Genomic DNA, 22,013 nt, shown 5'->3' with positions numbered 1-22,013 from the left:
GGTCTAGCATTTGTGAGAGTTTGAGCTGTTGGCATTGTAAATGACAATGCCTTTTATTTACGAGTTGGTTTTTAAAACATAAATGAAAGGCATTGTCGTTTACAATGCCAATAGTTTAAAACTCTCGCAAATGCGAGACCAATTGCATTGCAAATGCTTGTTCAAGGTTTCTCTCCAGGGCCCATATCTGGCGCTGTTACTCAAGCGTTTACTATTTCATGTGGTGACTGGAGAGTGTGAAGGAGTATTGGTGGTGAGAGGCGATGGTATGCAGATGGTGCCAGTAAGGAGTTAAGGAGTGTGTTATGTGTGAATGCCTCTCTGACGTCAGCAGGGGGCTCGGTGACTCAGTGAGTGAGGCTGGTGCAGTCACAGCGTGTCCTGTATCCGGGACCGGGCTTCCCAGCACATGGGTGTCCGGTCAGATATAGGCTAGCACATTACAGCCCGGCCCTGGAATAGCAGCGGCGGCCTGTATAAGAGACCGGAGGGAGGGCAGAGCAGAGACAGAGAGGGCGGGTCACAGCTGAGGAGGCTCCAAGCAGACAGACAGAAAGACACATAAAACCGTCAGACTGGCTGCAGAGATACACAGGCAAGCGGCGAAACAGAAAGACAAAATGACAGACATAGTGCCAGGAGCAGAAGAACAGACAGACAGACGGACGCCTCCGAGATGTCGGGGTGCACTGTGGCCCTGCGGGGTGCCAGGATGCTGAGCGCAGCTGAGCTGAGCTGCCAGGTGCAGGAAGAGAACAAGGCCCGGAGGGAGCTCTACACGGCGGAGTGGAGGGACCTCAGTCTGTCCAGCAGGGCTGAGAAGGGGTGAGTGAGTGAGGGTCTGTGGGATGGACAGGGGAAGTAGGTGAGTGGGGGAGGAGTGGTTTTAGTGTGGCGGGAGTGTGAGTGAAAGTGCGAGTTTGTGCGGTATGAGAGGGTCTGGAACTGAGAATGACTTAAGACATGAATTGTGAGCACGAGAGGTGGATAGACTGAGGTAATATGGCAGAGAGAGAGAGAAAGAGAGAAAGAAAGAGAGAGCAAATCCGTGAAGAGAATCAGTGAGACAGTGAGTGAGAATGACAGGTGAGTGAATACAATTCATAGAGATAGGCATCGTGAACGAATAATGAGCGAGTATGGGTCAGGCTGGACTCTGGAGGCGAGGAGGAGTGAGTGCGCGCAGGTGAGCATGGGTCCCCGGGTGTAGATGTCTGAGATCACGTCTGAGGACAGGTGGTGGTGGTGAGTGAGTGAGTGAGTGAGTAAGTGAGTGGGAAGTGAAAGTAAGTCGAGCATGGTGATGCGCAATGAGTCTGAGTTGTCCTGGTGATGGGCAGATTCAATATGTGAGGGTAAGTGGCTGCATGGGTGTGGGATGGGCATGGGATATGAGAAAAGTGAGTGTATGACTGATGATTGGGTCTGAATGAATGGGCTGTAGGGCCAGGCCTCAGGCATGTGGATATGTGAGTACCTCTACTCGAGCCAGCCAGGGTAAGCGCAGGCTTTTGGGTGGGCAGTGTGCGCGACGAAGGATGAGTAAGTGTATTGTCATGGTTACGGCTCCTAAATGGTGCTGCAGGAGTGAGTGTGACTCCAGGTTCTGGTTGGAGTCTAAGCCGTGTGAGTGAGTTTGGCTCTGTGTGTCTGCTTGGGTGATGGTGACTGCAGCTCTGTAACCAGTCAGTGTGAGTTAGTCGGCTCTGCGGGCCGGGTGCCTGAGTCAGTGTGGCACTGTATGAGTGGCGCACTGCGTGATAGAATATGGTTTTAGAGGGTGGTGAGGGCCGTGAGTGTTAGAGTGAGTGAGTATGTCCCAGGATCAGGCTGAGGAGTTGCTCCCTTCCCCTTTACCTACTCTTCTCAGATCCTGAAAGCCAGTAAATTTCCACTGATGCTTCTGGGAGTAGAAGGGGCTCATGTCCCCGTTCCATTCTTGGGCCCCACCACCACAGCTGCTGAATGCTGCCCCATGCCAGGCGGCAGCACAGAATTATAAAATAAACACGACCCATTGCCACACACGTACATAAATATAGCCATATACCTTTAAATTACACTCTTTGAAGCAATTCACAAGTGTAAATGATTGATTAAAATGTTTCAATATGACTTTGTAAGTGTGTGTGTTAGTGTGCCCCCTTAAAACCCTCTTCCCGAGAAACCGCTCTTCATTTCTGCCAATGGACTTGTCAGACCCATAACTCGTACCTTCTGCTGTTGGAGCTCAATAGGTGCTCACTAATGGTGGCCATGCATGACTTACGGGGAAGCTGCAGCTAACCTAAGCCCCTCCTGCAGACCCCGGTGCCTTCTCAAGTCCAGCTTAAGGGAGCACCAAGCACTTTCCTGGCAGCCAATGATTCAATTGATGAGTTACCCAGTTATTTCAAGTATTGCATTCTGGGAGCGTGCTCAACAGGAGGCCACCTGGTGTTGATGCTGACATCACTTTGCCCACTGTCACTTTACTCCTTCTGAGGTTCACATAAGAATACCTTCCCTTGGCTGTAGGAGCAGCTGTACTTTAGCTATTCCAGGTTGTAAGGTCCTAAAAGCCGCTAGGAATGGGCTCTGCATCAGGAGGATCTCTGTCATTCATCTTTACTTTGGATTGTTCTTCTTGAGTGACATATTTCCCCTCCTGAACTGACCAGCTCAGCCAATCGGAGGATCAACATTGCCATTCTTTGGATTCTTAATGGCCTAATAAATGTTTGGGCTCCTAAGGAGCACCCAGTAATAGCTTCCTCACTAGGAGACACTCCCCTAGGAATCCCATACATTATCACAGTATATGACATATACTGCTTCCTGCAGTGCACCAAGGAATAAGTTATCCAGTAGGAAGCAATCTATTGTTGATTTTGACATTGAGTTTATCTTGCCGTATGGCACATTTTGCATAATGGGTTTACACATAGGGATTCAGTTCTTCATGGCCTCTTTTCCTCTTTCTACAGCTGCTGTATGAGAGAAGCAGATGACCATCGGAAGGAGACCTACACCAAGTGTCACGAGGTCCGATTCCTGGTGCAGAGGTCTCCGTGGAATGTTATGAAGCTTGGTCGTCTCGGGGAGGTGCAGACAGAGTACCACCTGCCCTACCAGCGGGCCCTGCCCCTGCCTATCTTCAAACCTGTGGACCTGAGTGGCAAGACAGAGAGGGCGCCCACCCCTCAGGAGCTGAGTAGAATGATGGCGTCCGAGAGGGCCTTGAGCCACTCAGGTGACGGTCTGTGCCGGGACAAGAAGATGATCTCTGAAATCACCAAGGATCTTCCCCAGGTCATGCAGATGCCACACGTGGAGTTTGGAAAGGTGCCCCTGCCACGGTCCCTGTCCAGAACCTTGTCCCAGGAGGCCAGGCGAGGCTAAGGGAGAGACGGGTCAGACAGCTGGCACACATGGACATTGGGAAGATGTTCCTACCACCCATCCTGTTGAGTGGGTTTGGCCAAGGAACCTGACTCAGGCCAGGACCTCTGGGGTTTGTCTGAGCTACTAATCATAATAATGATCTCTAGACAGGCTCCAGTATCTCCTGGCCTCATCTATGTGTTGTTTTACTGCTGTATTTTATTTGAAAATTGTCTTAGCCATAGAGCTTCACATTGTCAACAATCAAGCACAGTAAAAGCAATCAATGAATTGATTAGGATGATAAAAAGGAGACAAGGAAGAATTCCCTGAACAGAAAATATAAAATTGACTGAAGGAATAGTCTCAAAAAGCAAATGAGGGAAGTACCTAAGTAAGATAAAGAGTGAAGGGCGGAGGAAGGGAATGGGCAAATTATTACGATAGTGAGGAGCACTGAGTGAGAATGAGCAGAGACAAGAGGGAGCAATGGGGAAGAGGATTGACCAGGACTGAGAAGGAGAGTGGAGACCACACGTAAAAAAGTTAGAGCACCGGCGAAAGTTAGGAGGAGCCAGGTCACAGATAGGTAAAGACAGAGTAAAGAACAGGGAGTATTAAAGAGGAGGCAGGTGGTGAATTAAAAATAAATTGAAGAGGTGCAGCACACAGGGGAATCGACCAATAAGAAGAGGGGAAGACAGTGCCACTGGAGGTGGGTAAAAGTATTATAGCTCGTCAAAAAATGGGTGGGGCTAAGGAGGGCAGACCAATCAAAAGTGAGGAAACTAGTGATAACTTGAGGTCAGCGGAAGCACTGAACATAGTAAAGACAGGTGTAATAGCCCATGAGGACAAATTAGTAAACAAGGAGGACAAGTATTGATATCTGGAGTAAAGGAGAGAGAAGAGGAGAGTTTGCTATAGTTGCTGTAAGTGGGAAGGGCATGCCCAGATGTGGGTGCCTTGCTCGCTGTGCCCACGGATTATAGCTAGCCTGAAACCGGTCCCAGGATGCATGTTTTCCAGTCCAAGGAGGACTTGGCCTGGCAAATCAGGTGGACTGTTCTCATGAGGAGTAGGGTCAAGACTGATTGGCACATGGCTGGGTCAAAACTGGGGTGGCATGGTGAGCAAATAAACGATGGATTTAACCCAGATCTGTGACTGAGGCTGAATGTTTGACAATGTTCAGCATTCTAACCATCTTTTTGTGTTGCTAAACAGGAATGAGAAGACAGATGTATGGACTTTTGTAGAGCCTGAATCGGCATGTGCACAAAATATACTTATAATAGAAGAAATGTGAAACAAAAGGACCAGGTGGTAAATGAGGTTTCACAAAGCTCAGGAATGTGTTCATTCTGTACAGCTAGTAGAGCGTCTGACCCCTACCTCACTTAGCCAACCAAGTTCAAGTTCAAGTTCAGGAATTTGTATAGCGCATTACTCACCCAGAGGGTCTCAAGGCGCTTGGGGGAGGGCTGCATTATTTATCGAATAGCCAGGTTTTAATTTCCTTTCTGAAGGAAATGTGGTTCTGTGTAAGGCGGAGGTGAGTGGGGAGAGAATTCCAGGTCTTGGCCGCCAAGTGGAGAAGTGTGGCTCAATGGTTAGTGTGACAGACCCTGATGCAGAGGTCTGGCCCGGGACCAGGGTTCAATTCCCCGCATTGGCGGGTCTTGGGCTCAAAATTCCACGGACCTGATAATTCTCACCTCGGTGCCTATTCCAATCATGGAGTCCCACTCTGCAACTCTGGGCAATAGCTTGTTTAATCTCCACAACAGCCCCCACAACTCTAAGGATGCCTGGCCTCCACCTTGGGGGTGCCCAGGAGTGGACGCCTCACAGGGAAAGCCAGGATGGGTTCCACAGCGGTATTCGTACAAGCGCCTTGAGACCCTTGCGGGTGAGTAGTGCGCTATACAAGTATCAATTTACAAGTAGGAGAAGGATCTTGAACCACCATGCCCTCTTTGAATAATGTATTTTCAAACCCAAAAAGAGATCTAGTAAACAGGACAATGGCATATTCTTATAATTTCTTGCCCCATGATTATGATATTTCTTTTAATTTGATAACAATCAACTGTGTGCTGCTGACAAAAAGTTGGATATTTCATTTTATCGGCACGAAAGAGCTTGTTCAATTCAGAAACAAGGACATTTACGAACTAAGGGACACATGTATCAATGAGTTTTACCCATTCTGTGTCTATAGAAAAATGCTTTCGTACATGAGGCGATAATTTCCTAGCCAACAATAATGTTCCTCTGAATCCACTATCAATGTACTCCACCTTTGACGATCATGAATATAAGACTTTTGTCTAAAAAGTGTTATTTCACAAATCTTGATGAGCAGAACTTTGTGCAAGATGTGGTGTTTTGTTAATGTAAAATATCAGAATTGTGTTCAACATGTTGAACTCCACTAAAAACCTTAAATTTGCCCAAAGTGTGGCCGCTGCTATGTTCGAATAGCTTTGGGAGCTGCTGCCTTGACACTCTTTGCCTTAAAAAGTCCCAGACCCTCCTTGAGGCAGAGTTGGTGGGATCTAAGGCTCTGGACACTGGGGTCTGTGAGCACTTTATACACAACAGAAAGCTCATTTGTTGCAGTTGCATCTTTTGAAATGTGCTTATTTTATCTCTCAGGCTCATGAAGTCTTTTAAAAATTATGTTTTTTTTACATCTGTATATATGATCATCTGTACATAATTGTTATTTTGTTTACACTGTATGAGGTGTTATACTGTATACTTTTAAATATGTACAGCCCTCTGCAGACAGCTTCGGGCTCAATGGATATGTAAAGTCTCTGCTGTTCCAGCATCTGTAGGGACAGAAGTCTCGGCCATTTTGTAAAAATGAAAGACTAAATAAACGTGATCCCTTTGTACCCAGAATCGGCTTTAGAGACAAGTTTGTACAGATAAAGACAGGGGAGAGGATAATTAAGGACTGGGGAAGTAGTTTAGTGGTGGATGGCAAGAAGAACTACATGGGAGGCAGAGGGGAGACGAGAGAAACTCCTCAGTCCAGAGATTTTAGGACAAGGTGTAGGAGCAGAAGCAACATTGTAAACGTATGAGAGTAGAGAGCATGAGTACTGTGGGCTAGAGAGAGTGACTACTTTAGGGATGGAGAGAGTATGTATGTTTGTGTGTATGTATGTGGTATTTCTATAGTGGGAACCTAGCCAAAACCCAGCGTGCAAGAAGGCAACTCCTCAGTGCTCAAAAGTTGCATAAAGTGTGGAACTGGACTTAAGACTGCTTTAGTGACCAGGTAGATGTCCAAATACTCCTTATTGGCTAACCCTGACCATCTCCCTGACATATTTGTCACCTAGTCCAGGCCGGAGTAGTCAAACACAACTCTTTAAAACTTCTTGAAAGTTTTAAAACTTTACGGTTACCAATGCTTGTTTGCACTTAGGACTAAAAGCTGAACTTTATGTTTTACTTAAACATCTATATCTCCATAACCCACTGGTGAATTTGGCTCACATTGGTGTCTAAATTCATAAAAATATAACCTATTTTTATAAATTGGTGTTGGATTTCTTTCATGTTGTGTGCCCTTCTTACTCTGTTGTTTCGTGTGCCTAAATGCTTTACATTAGTTCCTTTGTTTAAGCCCTGCTGCTTGAAGCCCCAGCTACCCAGGGTTGAGCTAGAGTTTTTTTTAAACTGTATGTAATTTTTAAAGTCATGGTGTCGTATATTTATTTCTTGCCACATTATATAGTATGAAACATACATCCATTGTACATTTTTAGATTTTGCATATATTGAACATCACTTATCAATATACATCTTGTGAAAATACGCAAGTTAGGTCAATCAATGAGGAGTGTACATATTTAATGTTTGCCCTATCCCTTGTGTATACAATTAGGAGATTGCATCATTGTTTGTGTATGCTTTACCATTGTCTGTGTTTGGCTGGCTTCCTGTGTTGCTCGCTCTGCTTAGTATTCTCTACGAGGCTTCCATATGTCCTTAGGGCTGAATGTGGGGGGTTGCAGTTCTGCATATAGCTCACTAGTAGTGTCACAGTATATCATACTTCTTATCCACCCATCTACTGTAGGTTTCCTCTTACTGTCCTAGAGCATGGCTATTCCTCTTTTTGCGAGAAGTAGTGCTATTGCTACAAATCTTCGCATGGGTTTAGGAACGCTAGCAACATGACCATCAATGCCAGTGATGGGGATGGCATCAACTGCAGAGTGGTCATCTGCTGCAGCTCCTTGAAGATTCCATTCCAATAATTAGCTATCTTGTCACATGTCCAGGTCATATGTGCAAAGTTCAAAGCACGCATGTGACATTTAGGGACATTTAAGAACCGGTTGGCGTTTACACAGGTCATCAGTGCTGGACTGGCATATGCCCTGTGTAGAAATTTGAAATGTAGTCATTTATGTCCATGGTTACAGAACACCTATTTTGTCTAAAGGCAGCAGTCTCTCCAGACTCTGCCAGTAAGCGGATGCCCAAAGTCCGTTAGCATTGCAGCTCTCACTTTGGTATCACGTGTTGGGATAATCGATTGGCACGCACAAAATAGTCTGGACACTAGCTGGTCCCCGCTGTTACCTGTGATTAGTAAGGTTAGTGTTGTAAAGTCGGGAGGTTCTAGTGGGTAAGTAGACATTTTATTCGTTAGTGCTGCCTTGATCCATATAAGGAGCGTCACGAAAGCAGGGGTCTTCCGTACGGGAAAAGACGTCGCCACTGGCAAACAGAACCCCAATCATGTGTATTCCATACCATTGAAGAGTGCATTGCACCAGTGGGTCCATCATAGGGGTGAGTCATGGGTTGGCCAATATTAGAAAGGCAGGTGAATACAACGTCTTGTTTCCTGTCTTCCGAAGAAACCTCGTCCATGCCCAACAAGTGGTGGACAGTGTCCAAATGTCATGAGGGTCTCATGGTACGCCCTTCAGCAGCAACGATCCCAATGGGGTAGGGGCTTCTAAGTCTCTCTCAGGTTTGGCACAGGGGACACAGGCTTCTAGTTGGTACCAGTGCCATGAGTAGCTGCATTGTGCTACTAAATAGTAAAGGTAAATATCTGGGACTCCGAACCCTCCTCGTTCGTACAAAAGTACCAGGGTCTTCCAGTTAACTTGGGCTGTTTGCCCTCCCTTACACGAGTTTTGTCAAAAGCATACAGATTTGAGCAAAGAAAGCGTTTGTTTGGGGTATTGGGATATTGTGGAAGAGGTAGAGCAGTTGAGGCAAGACCACCATTTTTAATTATGGCTATACGTCCTCCTGCAGATAGCAGGAGTCAGATCCATCTTTTATTTGGGCTCCCAGCTTTTCAACCATTGGGCCATAGTTAAATCGTAATGCATGGTCTTTTTCTTTGTGTAGGCATATACTCAAATATTTCGCTTCTGTTTCACACCACGTCACAGGGAATCCCTCACATCTTCGATCTACTACTTCTGTCATATGAAAAACCTCAGAATTCCTAAAGTTGATATATAATCCGGAAAGTGTAGCAAATCTTTGGATTTCTGCCAATAGCGGGGAGAGATTTACTGCTTGGTTTCTCACATATAATACTATATCATCCGCCTAGTGGGTTATTAACAAGGGACCAGTATTAAATTGCAATCCCCAAATGTAGGTGGTCCTTCTGTAGCTGTTGCACCAAAGGGTCCATTGCTATTAGGAACAGCAACAACGAGAGTGGGCATCCCTGTCGGGTGCCGCCTGATATGGGCAGGGGCCAGGTTATTGTGCCAAGGCAGAGTTGCGCCATGGATATGGGTACAGCAAATTCACTTGGCCAAGAATCCAGTTGGGTTCCCCAGTTTCTGCAGCATCGTCTGAAGAAAAGGCCACTCTATAGAATCAAATGAATTTTTCAACATTACACAGTGCCGCTACAGCAAGGACCATGGGAGCTATTCTATGGAGAGTGGCGTAGAAAGTTTGTAGAACCAGTGCTGTTGATCTATATGGTATAAATGCCGCCTGTGCAAGTGAGATTATTTGTTCCATAAGTAGTGCAAGATGAGTCAACAGCATTTTGGCCAATAATTTGGTATCAACTTTCAATAATGACAACGGTCTACAGGAGCCACTTTGTAGTAGGTCTTTTCCTGGCTACACTAGGATTATGACTGCTTCTCTGAAGGTGGGGAGGGATTCACTCTATTAACGCCTCGGCATACACCTCTAAGAGGTGCGTCACTAGGATGTGCTTGTAAGTCTTGTAAAACGCACCTGTAAAGCCATCTAATCCAGGCCCTTTGAATCCATCAATAGCATTGATGGCCTCTATTATTTCTTCCGTAGTGAAGGACTCATTTAAAAATTGTTGTTGTGCGTTTGTAAACCATACCATGTCCTCTTAGTAGGCAGATATGGCATCCTGCATATCATGCAACTTTGTGGTGTATAGATCCATGCAGTATGTCAATTGCTCTTGTGTGATACCTGGTGTGTCTGTCACCAGTACGCCAGTCGGTTCTGCCGTCCCGCTATATAAGATGAACCCCGTATCGACCTCAACAGTCAGGCTAGCATGCACCCAGAAGGGCTCTTGTCAACAATCCAAGGGAGAAAATCCCCTAGTAGCTGTGAGCTGTACCGAATATAGGTTAGCTTTACGTATAGGCACAAAGATATCAAAAATCAAATAATTGTCAACAACTGAACTTAGCCTGCAAAGGTAAAAACTCAGAAGCATTTTGGGAAACTGTCAATTCATTTACAAACAGTCTAATGTATATGGCCAATATCAGCTCCCACACACATGCGAAGAAGTGGTTAGGATTTTTGTCATATATAGTCACTACCCTCCAACCGTATCCGGAGCAGTGACCCTACAAGTGGTATTCCCCACGTGTTTAAGTTTGAGGCAGAACTCCATAACGTAACCACTGCATTACTGGACTGCCCCTCCAATAAGGCTCTTGGTCCCAATTGTCTTGTTTAAATGCAACATCAGTTTATCGGCATCCCTGGTGACCAATATTTTTAAAAGCCAAAGCAGCACTAATTTACCCAACCCTTCATTGTATTTAATTATTTTCCCTATTTTCAAAAATGGAAATCGTGAGGAAACCATGATTTCTAGTGACCCATTTCCTCAATTGGTTCCTTTTTCAAAGTTCCAGACAGAGCTATCTTTAACAGTTATGGGCTAATGAGAAAGGCATCTTGAACAGTATGGGTTCAGAGAGGGCCTAGGTACAATGGAACAGTGGCTGAATCTTCATTTAATCATCAGTAACTATATCGTTGTCTGATACTGCATATTGTACCTGACCTTCATGGACCTCACAAGGGCAACAGATCAACATTATGGCCTCAATTCCTGGATATTGGATTGGACCTGTCATTGGTCCATTTTCTTGCCGCCATGCACAGTCATCTATCTGCTATGGTTAGGTCTTGACCGACAGGAGAATGTTCTAACACTTTTATCCTGGAACATGGAGTTCGGCAGGGCTACATTTTGGCCTCTGTACTGTTTATTTTATATATTACCAACTTGAACCCATCCCTAGCAATGCAGTCCCAGGATGTACCTGTTATAAATTCTTCAGCTAACCCTGCTCTGCTATGGATTGGTGTCAGTACAACGCGATGTATTACAACGCGTTCCGTTACAACGCGTTTTTTACATCGCAAATACCATTACAATGCATGCCATTACAACGCATGGCATTACATAGCAGATACTTTTACAACGCATGGCATTACATCGTAAGTATAGGTAAGTATATCTTTTTTTTAAAAAATGTAATAAAGTTAATTAAATTAATTTAAAATAATAAAAATAATATAACATTTTTAAAACAGTAATTAATTTAATTATAGTAATTTAATTAATATTAAAATTTATATTAATTTAATATATTTAAAATAATATAATTAATGATATATAAAAAATTTATAAATAGAAAATAATATAATGTAATTAATAACAATAAATATAATTATAATTTAATTACGTTATAAATAATACATAATATAATAATATTTAATAAAATTAAAAGAATTTAATAAATTAAACATTTTTAAATAATATAATTTAATTATAATCGTTTATTAATACAATTAAATTAATAATTGTAAATATAGTTATTATTTTAATTAAATTAAATAAAATTAATTTAATTAATTTAATTTATATAAAGTCGTAATACCCCTGTACCCCAAAAAACAAACCCAGCCCTAAAACCTAAAAACACCCCTGTACCCCAAAACCAAAACCCTGCCCTAAAACCTAAAAACACCCCTGTACCCCAAAACCCAAACCCAGCCCTAAAACCTAAAACACCCCTGTACCCCAAAACCCAAACCCAGCCCTAAAACCTAAAAACACCCCTGTACCCCAAAACCCAAACCCTGCCCTAAAACCTAAAAACACCCCTGTACCCCAAAACCCAAACCCTGCCCTAAAACCTAAAAACACCCCTGTACCCCAAAACCCAAACCCTGCCCTAAAACCTAAAAACACCCCTGTACCCCAAAACCCAAACCCTGCCCTAAAACCTAAAAACACCCCTGTACCCCAAAACCCAAACCCAGCCCTAAAACCTAAAAACACCCCTGTACCCCAAAACCCAAACCCTGCCCTAAAACCTAAAAACACCCCTGTACCCCAAAACCCAAACCCAGCCCTAAAACCTAAAAACACCCCTGTACCCCAAAACCCAAACCCTGCCCTAAAACCTAAAAACACCCCTGTACCCCAAAACCCAAACCCAGCCCTAAAACCTAAAAACATCCCTGTACCCCAAAACCCAAACCCAGCCCTAAAACCTAAAAACACCCCTGTACCCCAAAACCCAAACACTGCCCTAAAACCTAAAAACACCCCTGTACCCCAAAACCCAAACACTGCCCTAAAACCTAAAAACACCCCTGTACCCCAAAACCCAAACACTGCCCTAAAACCTAAAAACACCCCTGTACCCCAAAACCCAAACACTGCCCTAAAACCTAAAAATACCCAAACACCCCAAAACATATACATCAGTACCCCAAAACTTATACTCCTATACTCATACTTATTTTAAAAAATACTTAAATTAATATATTTAATTTATAATATTTAAAAACGAAATAAATATTTTAAAAAAATTAATAATAATTAAATCAATTATAAAATATTAAATAAAGTAAAAATAAAAAATTAAATACTTACCAATACTTACGATGTAATGCCATGCGTTGTAATAGCATCTGCTATGTAATGCCATGCGTTGTAATGGCATGCATTGTAATGGTATTTGCGATGTAAAAATCGCGTTGTAACGGAACGCGTTGTAAAAGATGCGTTGTAGCGGTAACACACCCTCTGCTATATGTGGACGATGCAGTCTTGGTGGCACACGCCCCGTCTATTTTAAGTAGATTGGTGGCCGCATTTGTCATAATTATGGCTAATTTCGACCTAGACATCAACTACACCAAGTCCTAGACAAAGCCTTGTGGGGAATAAAAAACTTAATATGGGTACCATCTCAGTTAACCAAATAAGTCAACAAAGATAACCAGCTTCCCTTATGTTGGTGTAACTTTTGATGCCACCCAGAGCTGACACATGAATACTTCCATAAGGAGACATAAGCTCTAACAATCAGTAGGGGTCTTATTTAATCTGATTCCATCATTAGAGAGTAAACCGATAGAGCATTTCCATAATATCTATAATACCCAATGTCTCCCCATCTCCACCTATGGCCCTGGAATATGGGGGTATACCAAGGTTACACCTTTATCTCCCCCATTAGTTCCAGTTGTATGTGCCCAGGGGCTGGGTCTACCATATCTTGAGGATCTAATTCAGGTGGCCCCTTTACTAAATGGACCTCTATCGGGTCTCATGAACAAACCACCTTTAACTGTGACGTCATCAACGACTGCTTGTAGTGCATTTACTTTCACTATATACCATAGCTGTCCTATGTTAAGCTGTTTAACATATCTACAGGGAAAAAGAAACTCTGTGACTCTCTTCATGGGTAAATTCCTCCCTTAAATTCGCCTCCAACCACCACAGAGACCCTGAACAACTCCAGACTATTGTCTCCCCCGGATTGCCAGCATAACCAGCCAAGAAACCTTGGGCCTGCCTGGAGCAATTGTAAATGCAAACTGTACATACGTGTCCTTCTATCCATTGTATACCCACCTTCCCCCCCTCCTAATCGTTGTGTACTCTTTGATTCTAAGCCTTTTGTACATTGCTACGTCTCCTGTAAAGCGCTCTGATACCCTAACGGGTCACGTTTGCGCTCTATAAAACACAAAATAAATTAATAAAAATCAAATTTGACAATCCCACCTCCATTTGTAGGGAGGATAAACTCAAAATTAAGAGAATCTTTTTAGATTTGAGACAAATTGAGGGAGAGTGGCAGAACTAAGTAAGTCTTTTGTACTGCGCTACTTTGAGCCAAACACTATAATTTCGATTGAGCCTTATTTATTTAATAACATCGGTCACTTGGAGTGGGCAGTATTATTTAGTTTCAGGACCGGAACAATATGTTCCCTTTTGGATTTTGCACTGGGCCGTGTGCCAGTGATAGCATTAGTACCTGTACCTGTACCTGTCATGATGTTTTGAAACAGACAATGTTGACCTAAAACAAAGAAATTTTAGAAGATGCATACCGGCTGTTCACTTTTTTCTTTTTTCACTTTTTTCTGTCACTCAGTATTGATTTTTTTTTTTTTGTAAATATGTTTTTATTGCAGATTTATAAACAACACATTGAATTAATCCGACCTTCCCGCCCCTGAGCATCATAAGGCACATTTCCATAATAAAATTGCACACAGCCATTCAGCCCACATCCCGGAGGCCAGGCGGCGTACATGTCCAGTCCATTTATGATGTCAAGGAAGCCACCTCATAGAGGTATCCGGTCAACAACATAATTTAGAATCTGCTTTTTTGTAACTCCAAAACCCCCCTCCCCCATGCCCTCATCCGAATACAGCGTTTCACCAGTGGTGAATGATGTCATCGTCAGCACAACCCGCATCATTCAGTCGTACTTCAGCACCCCCCGTGTTAGTTCTCCTAATCGTCTACCGCGTACCAATCTATGTGTTAACCGGAGCTCCATTCTACGGGCGTTCCTCCCTTCTCCTATAACCAAGTCTCTCTTCTGCTGGTATCCCTCCTCTTCCTGTATCGGATCCCTACTGACCCTCCCCATCCCGCTCCCCCAACTGCTGCAGATGTGGGCAATAATCATAAATTCTCACTTAAGACTTCGCTACCTGAGGGGTCTATCCATACACTCCTGCATGTCCCATGGAACCCCCTACCCACATCATCCCTTAGTCTTCATCCTCTGTCAAATAGTCCTTCAGAGCCTGCACTATTGCCTCCCAAGCCCTCGCCATCTCCAATCCCTTCACATTTGCTGTCCGAGCGGCTTGTCGCAGCCTAACCACACCTTCACACCTGGCCCATTTCTGCAGCTCATTCATCCATCTCCTGACTGATGGGCCTTCCTTTGATTTCCAGTGCCAGGTGATCTCCCTCTGGGCCAGTATAAGTCCGAGGTCAATGTTATGTTATGTTATGTTATGTTATGTTATGTTATGTTATGTTATGTTATGGGCGCTTATATCGCACACAGCTGCTCCAGCGAAGGGGCGTCCTGGTGCTTGACAAGGTAAACAACACAACACAACTGAAAACCAGGAAACTAAAAGAAGACCAACAAGCTAAGGAAATAGGAAGGTCTTAATGGCCCTACGAAATGAAAGAAGATCATCCAGTGCACGAATCTTTCAAGGAAAGGAGTTCCACAGAGCCGCAGCTCGCACTCGGAAAGAGCGGCCGCCCGCTCGGCTAAGCTTGAACCGGGGAACCACTGCAAGTTCCTGACCCAAAGATCGTAAAGAGCGCAAGGAATTTACTTGTGATTTTCGTCTTGACCGTGTGAGGGAACCAGAGCAGCAGACATGTCGCCATGTCATACTCCACTTGTCGATCAGTGACTGCATTAAGAAGCTCCCCTACCTCCATCCAATACGTCCCTAGTTTCGGGCATCCCCACAATAAATGGTCCAGCTCTACCTCAGGCACCAAACATCTCAGGCACGCTGCATCCTGTACCCGGAAATACCTCCTTATCTTCCCCGGGGTCAAATAGGCCCTGTGTATTACAAAGAAATGCACTTGCTGAAAGGGGGCATTTCTGCAACCCTTCCACGTTCTCTTCAAAATATGCTCCCAAACCGTGTCCAGTATGGGTTTCCCTATGCTCTCTTCCCATTTCTCTTTCAGGGCTGTAAGCGGACTCCAGCCCCTCTTGCAACATTCTAGAGTGGAGGCAGGTAACCGCCTTAATCATACCCGCAGCCATTACTACATACTGACAGGCCATAGTCGTACTGGGTTCCGCTAATCCCCCTCTCCAGTGTTTCTGCATCGCCGCTGCTATCGCCGCATGTAACAGGTAATTCCCATCAGGAAGGCCAAACTGATCTTGAAGTGCTCTAAAGGGGACCAAAACCCCATCAATATACAGGTCTCCCACCACCTGAAGGCCCAGATCCTCCTATTCCAATAAAGGAGACCAGTCTCCTCCATGTGGTAGCGCCGTCAGCATCCCCAGAGGAATCTCCGGGGCATATGGGCGCGCTGCCTTCGCTCTCTGTTACTCAGTATTGATGAGGTTTGTTTTGCTGTAGAATCATTCCTCATTTCTCAAATGTATCGTGAGATTTTCCAATTCCATTTGAGATTCATTTAAGGAACAAAGAAATTTTAATGTATTTTTAGGAATTTTGATGTATCACTGGTTTGTTTTTGATTAACAAGTTAATAATCTGGTCCTTAACATCCCCACCACAGTCACATCAATGAACACCTTTGAGAACTCCACTGTCTTCCAGTCAACAAAAGAATCACCTTCAAGCTCTTCACACGTGCCTACGAAGTTCTCCACGATGCAGGGCCAGCATATCTGAACCACCGCCTCTCATTCCACGTACCCGCCAGAGACCTTTGCTCCGCCCAACTGGCCCTCGCCACCATCCCATGGATCCACAAGACCAAAACCGGAGGAGAATCCTTCGTCCACCTCGCCACCAAGACCTGGACCACCCTGCATCCCCATCTCATGCAGTTCCCATCTCTGACCCAATCCCGAAGGATTTCAAGATCTGTATCTTCGACTGAACCCCAGCACCGAGATGGATCAGCAGCCCCCCTTCCCTCCTTTAGCGCCTTGAAACCCTCACTTGGGAGTAGCTGTGCTATATAAACCCCTGATTGATTGAATAATCAGGAAAAATATATATTTATTTATTGATTGCTAATCACAAAGTCATATACACCTCTCCGGTCATTGAAATTCTTTGGGACAAATGCATGATGTGAGGCATCTGTCTCTGTCATTTTGGTGCTCCCAAATAAGAGCACAAAAAAAGCAATTTGTACGTTAACTAAAAAATCTGATTCCTTGGACCACATAACGCTACCTCCTTTGTGAAGACGTTTGGCAAGGGGTCTGAATATTTCAGAAAACTGATGAACATATTTTTCTGTAAAAATTGCCAAGCCTAAAAAGTTCTGCATCGCTTTTACAGATGTAGCTGTAGATCAGTAAATTACTGCTGAAACACTCTTGTAATCCATTTTATTTTCAATGTGGCTAAATGCATACCTCAATAATTCTACTAATGTAGAATTGAATACTTCTTTTATCAAGCTTGGCAAAAAGATGGGGGTCTCTTTGTGAATTCTTGTATGCAAATGAGATCTTGGAATTTGCACAGTTTGGCTTTAAGCCATACCATAGCACCGAGTCAGCTCTGTTAGTAGCTACCAAGAAGCTAAGGAGCATTTTGAATAATACTGGGAAGGCTGCAATGACCCTGTCCGGCAGCCTTTGATACTGTGAGCCATGCTGTCTTACTTGGTCACCCTGACAGGGAACAGGCATTTGCTCATGGGGATTTTGTTTCAAAGCCTTTCACACTGCTGATCGGTGTCCCTTAGGGTTCATCGTGGAGCTCTTTAACCCCTTTGCTGCGGCGGCTATTCCGCCGCCGCGCTAAGGGGGGGGCGGTCGCACGGCGGTCCCGTGCTTGTGACGGAACTGCTCCGTCACGGCTCGCGGGTGAGCTGTGCTTGTGACGGAACGGTTCCGTCACGAACCCGCCCGCCCAATAATTAGTCAGCGCAGGCGCGGAATTCGCGCCACGAAGGCGCGGCGAGCAGGCCGTGACGGAACCGTTCCGTCACAAGCACAGCTCATTCGTGGCTTGTGACGGAGCGGTTCCATCACAAGCATGCAACGGGTTAATATTTATGTGGCCCCATGACCATACAAACCCGTACATTTGGCTTTACATCAGTTGCATATGCGGATGACACTCAAATTGTGGTGTCAATCTCGAATAATGTAACTGAAACTGTGCACTGTTTCAACTGCTGTTTGGGTGCAGTTGTTAAGTGGATGAACAAGAACAGCCTTAAGCTAATTTAGGATAAAACAGAGGTCCTTCTTTTTGGCAGGGACATCACCTTCTGGGACCAATCGTGATAGCCTCGGAATATGGGTCTCCCTCCTACTCTGATATCCTCAGTGAGGAACTAGGGGTGATTTGTGATTATAGCCTCTCTTTTAATGCCCAGATCAACAAACTCACTTCCTCCTGTTTTTTTTCTTACTATGCACCCTAAGAAAGGTTCTCCCCTTTTTACCTTATGCGCTACAGAAGTCACTGGTTACAGCACTGGTCTTTGATAGGCTGGACTATTGTAATGCCATATATATATATAGGCATTCATCAATGAGCAGCAAAGAAACTTCAAACATTGCAGAATGCAGCAGCCCGATTAAGGAGGGCCCCAAGCTTTAGTTGGTTTTAAAGGTTCTGGTGGAGCTTCATTCAATTCAATTCAATTCAATTAATTTATATAGCGCGCTACATACCCAGAGGGTCTCAAGGCGCTTGGAGAAGGGGGGGAATTACTTGTCGAATATCCAGGTTTTAAGTTGCTTTCTGAATGCTAGGTGGTTCTGAGTGAGGCGAAGGTGAATGGGAAGTGAGTTCCAGGTTTTAGCCGCCAGGTAGGAGAAGGATCTTCCTCCCATGGTGGTTTTGTTGATGCGAGGTACAGCAGCAAGGGCTTGGTGGGAGGAGCGTAGCTGGCGGGAGGGGGTGTAGAAGGAAAGTCGTGTGTTGAGGCATTCGGGTCCAAGTTCGTAAAGTGCTTTGTGTGCGTGGGTTAGGAGGCGGAATGTTATCCTCTTATTGACGGGGAGCCAGTGGAGGTTTTTCAGGTGACCAGAAATGTGGTCTTTACGCGGAATGTCTAGTATGAGTCTGGCTGATGCGTTCTGGATGCGTTGGAGTTTTTTCTGAAGTTTTGCGGTGGTACCGGCGTATAGGGTGTTTCCGTAGTCCAGGCGGCTTGTAACCAGTGCGTGGGTGACCGTTTTTCTAGTTTCAGTGGGGATCCAGCGAAATGTTTTTTTGAGCATGCGAAGAATGTTGAAGCAAGATGATGAAACGGTGTTGACTTGTCTGGTCATCGAGAGTGAGGAGTCCAGAATGACGCCCAGGTTCCGTGCCTGGTCTGTCGGGATGGGTGCTTTTCCAAGGGACTCTGGCCACCACGTGTCGTCCCAGGTGGAGGGGGAGGTACCTAAGATAAGGACTTCTGTTTTGTCGGAATTCAGTTTCAGACGGCTGTGCTTCATCCACTCGGCTACTTCTCTCATTCCTTTATGTAGGTTGGTTTTGGCGGTGTTAGGGTCTTTGGTGAGTGAGAGGATCAGTTGAGTGTCATCAGCGTAGGAGATGATGTTGAGGTTGTGTTGGCGTGCGATGGCCGCGAGGGGGCTCATGTATACGTTGAAGAGGGTGGGACTGAGTGAGGATCCTTGTGGCACGCCGCAAATGACTTCAGTGGCCTCTGATTTGAATCGTGGGAGGCGGACTCTCTGGGTTCTTCCGGCAAGGAACGAGGTGATCCACTCCAGTGCTTTTCCTTGGATTCCGATGTTTCTGAGGCGTTGTAACAGGGTGCTATGACAGACTGTGTCGAAGGCTGCAGAGAAGTCGAGGAGGATGAGGGCGACTGTGTCTCCATTGTCCAGTAGAGTACGAATGTCGTCCGTTGCTGCGATGAGTGGGACCACATGCACATGTTAATGAGCTTGAGCCAAGCCCTCCTGGTCACATTTGTTATTTTTTTACTTCTGTGTTTTATTTGAAACTATCTTTAAGGAATTTACGGTTTAAAAATTCTCTTTCTCAACACCACTGCAGCCCACTCCACACCCCTTCTCCCCAGACCAAACTTTCGATGAGCGACACATCACCCAGCGTACACTGCTTCCCACCATGATGCATGGCTTTATTGAGCTCCACTCTACTCCAGTTCACCCCTGGCACTGTTTACTACAGCACTTCACTGCACACCAAAACAAGGCACTGATTGTCATGACATCTGGGATTTGAGCGTTTCAACAAAAGCAAAAGTACTCTGAGGCGTGCAAAACGATGCGCGCACCATTTTTTAATGTAACGTACAATAAATAAAAAAACTAAAAATAAGGAAAAACCACTAAACCACTTTTGCTCTACCTTATACTTTTTTTAAAAATTATTATCGATTCAACTTGGAACAATAAATGAAAAAGAGGCTGTCTCATTACAAAATAACAGGACTGCATGTATCATAAAGCTTTTTATGTTTCGCTTAGACTGAGCAAGCACTGTCTCTGCGAGGCTTTTGTTTAAATACAGTGGGTTACAGCCGCTCATAGCTGACCATTTGTTAGTTTCAGCGTCGCTTTTATTTGCTTTGCTCCTGTTTGTCACTTCATGAGGGCGTCAGGTCCTCTTCTTGTGTTTGGCCCTCCCCGGGAGCATAGACCTAGTACTTGTGTCCATCTACTACTCCCGTTTTTTTAGGTACTTTTTCCTTTGTGTTCAAGCACTCCATATGAGTGCTTGGTTTTCAGTCTATCCTCAATATGCCCATCTATGCAGCTTTTATTCCTTTTCCATGTTGCTTCTTTTTCCTCCCACCCCCTTACACTGCACCACTTCAGCCTGTGCCACTGCACTCTACGACACTGCACTCTACTCTGCTGCACTGTATGCCGCTGCAGTCAACACCACTGTACTCTACTTTGGACCACTCTACTGTACATCGATGCATTCTGCACCACTGCACGCTACTCTGCACTACTCTACTATACACCTCTGTTGTAAATAAAACAGCGATAAATGTTAAGCATCCGCTGAAGACATATTATAGTGTCTTCAAGGTAGTTTTCTTATGTTTTACTACTTTACGGCCAGACTCCATTTTGTTTTCTGGCCTCCATCTTGTAGGCTACATCGTGCCATGTGCTCGCCACGAGGCAAGTCCTACCTCAATGACCATCACCTCTGGAGTTTGCCCAGCAACAAGCTATGAATAGCTTCAGCCTATCTAGCGCATGCTCAGTACGTGCAACATCTGTTTCTGATTAGGGGGGATTGGAATGTGCATTCAGGGGGCTTCGTGAGACCATTTGCTCCACCCATGTATTGATTATGTTCAAGAAATGTCCTTATATGGTTGTAAATCATGTTCTTCTGCTGTAACCGCCCACTTATGAGCCCCTTCTTTTGTGTATAAAAGGGGACCGCGTGTCCGTGTTCTGTGTGCTACCTTTTACAATACTGAAGGGTGTTGTGTGGGCTGTAGTACCACCTTTAAAGGTTTATTAAACTTTGTTTTTGTATTCCTAGTTTCCGTGCCAAGTTTTTATATGGTCTGAGGACTACTTGTGTACAGAAGAGCGAACCTTTCGCATCTGCAGGCCTGGCTGAGGCCTAAACTCATCAATTCGCGCCCAACGTGGGGCTCATCGGCGACTCGGATGCTCGAAGGACTGGTCGTGACGAAGGATTGGAACCTTGCCGGGGACGTGATCACTGCCAGCAGCGCCTTTAGTCCTGGCATCCCAAGGTATTCTTCCTTCCCTTCCGATCTGACCGTCTGGGTGGCGCCGGTCCTCGACTGAGACCTCTTCTGTCGGTTTGCCGTATAGTGGCCGTTTGGGCGAATTCAGAACTTGGCAGTTGGAATCTGGACGCTCTTGATTGGTAAGAATCGTGGTACGATACTTGCCCCGAGCTTTTGAGTCTTGATTGGCAAGGCAGTTTTAGGATATGCTTGCCCCGACTAATTTGTTTGAATTTGAAATTGACTAGTCATTTGTCATTTGTGAATGTGTTTTTGATTGTGATATATGAGTTGCAACCCATATAGGCGGGCAATGTGGGGATATTTCTCCTGACTTTTTGAATTTGAACGGCGCAACGTTTTAAGTGCCATTTTATTGTAATATTGCATATTCTGCATTATTTTGAGACATGCCCGTTTTTAGCGCACTTCGTAAGTGGTGCTGCTGTTTTGGAAATGACCGGTTGGTACTTGAAGAATCACAGCCGGCTCCCCCAGAGGGAACGCCGAATAGGGATATGTATGTGAAGTTTGGTCTTTCCCCCATAATGTACAGCACGTTGTGGAGGAAATACACCAAGAAGGATTCTGAGTTGAGATGGCCTATGTATGGATCGTTTGATTTGAGGAAGATTGAGTATGTGGAACAGTGTAT

General features: G+C 44.8%; 1 protein-coding gene across 1 annotated transcript; it reads left to right on the top strand.

Annotated features, from left to right (window-relative positions):
• Window positions 1–521: 521 nt before the first annotated feature.
• LOC147717551 (telethonin-like) lies at window positions 522–3,695 on the top strand. The gene is made up of 2 exons (XM_086924356.1): window positions 522–825; window positions 2,967–3,695. The coding sequence occupies exons 1-2, from the start codon at window positions 677–679 to the stop codon at window positions 3,379–3,381; spliced, it is 564 nt and encodes a 187-aa protein (XP_086780482.1). The 5' UTR covers window positions 522–676; the 3' UTR covers window positions 3,382–3,695.
• The last annotated feature ends 18,318 nt before the right edge of the window (window positions 3,696–22,013 follow it).

Source organism: Lissotriton vulgaris, chromosome 5 (assembly GCF_964263255.1).
Source record: "Lissotriton vulgaris chromosome 5, aLisVul1.2, whole genome shotgun sequence".
In the NCBI taxonomy this organism is placed as follows: Eukaryota; Metazoa; Chordata; class Amphibia; order Caudata; family Salamandridae; genus Lissotriton; species Lissotriton vulgaris.
Note: the sequence above shows the minus strand (reverse complement) of the source record. Positions and strands in the feature narration are given on the sequence as shown.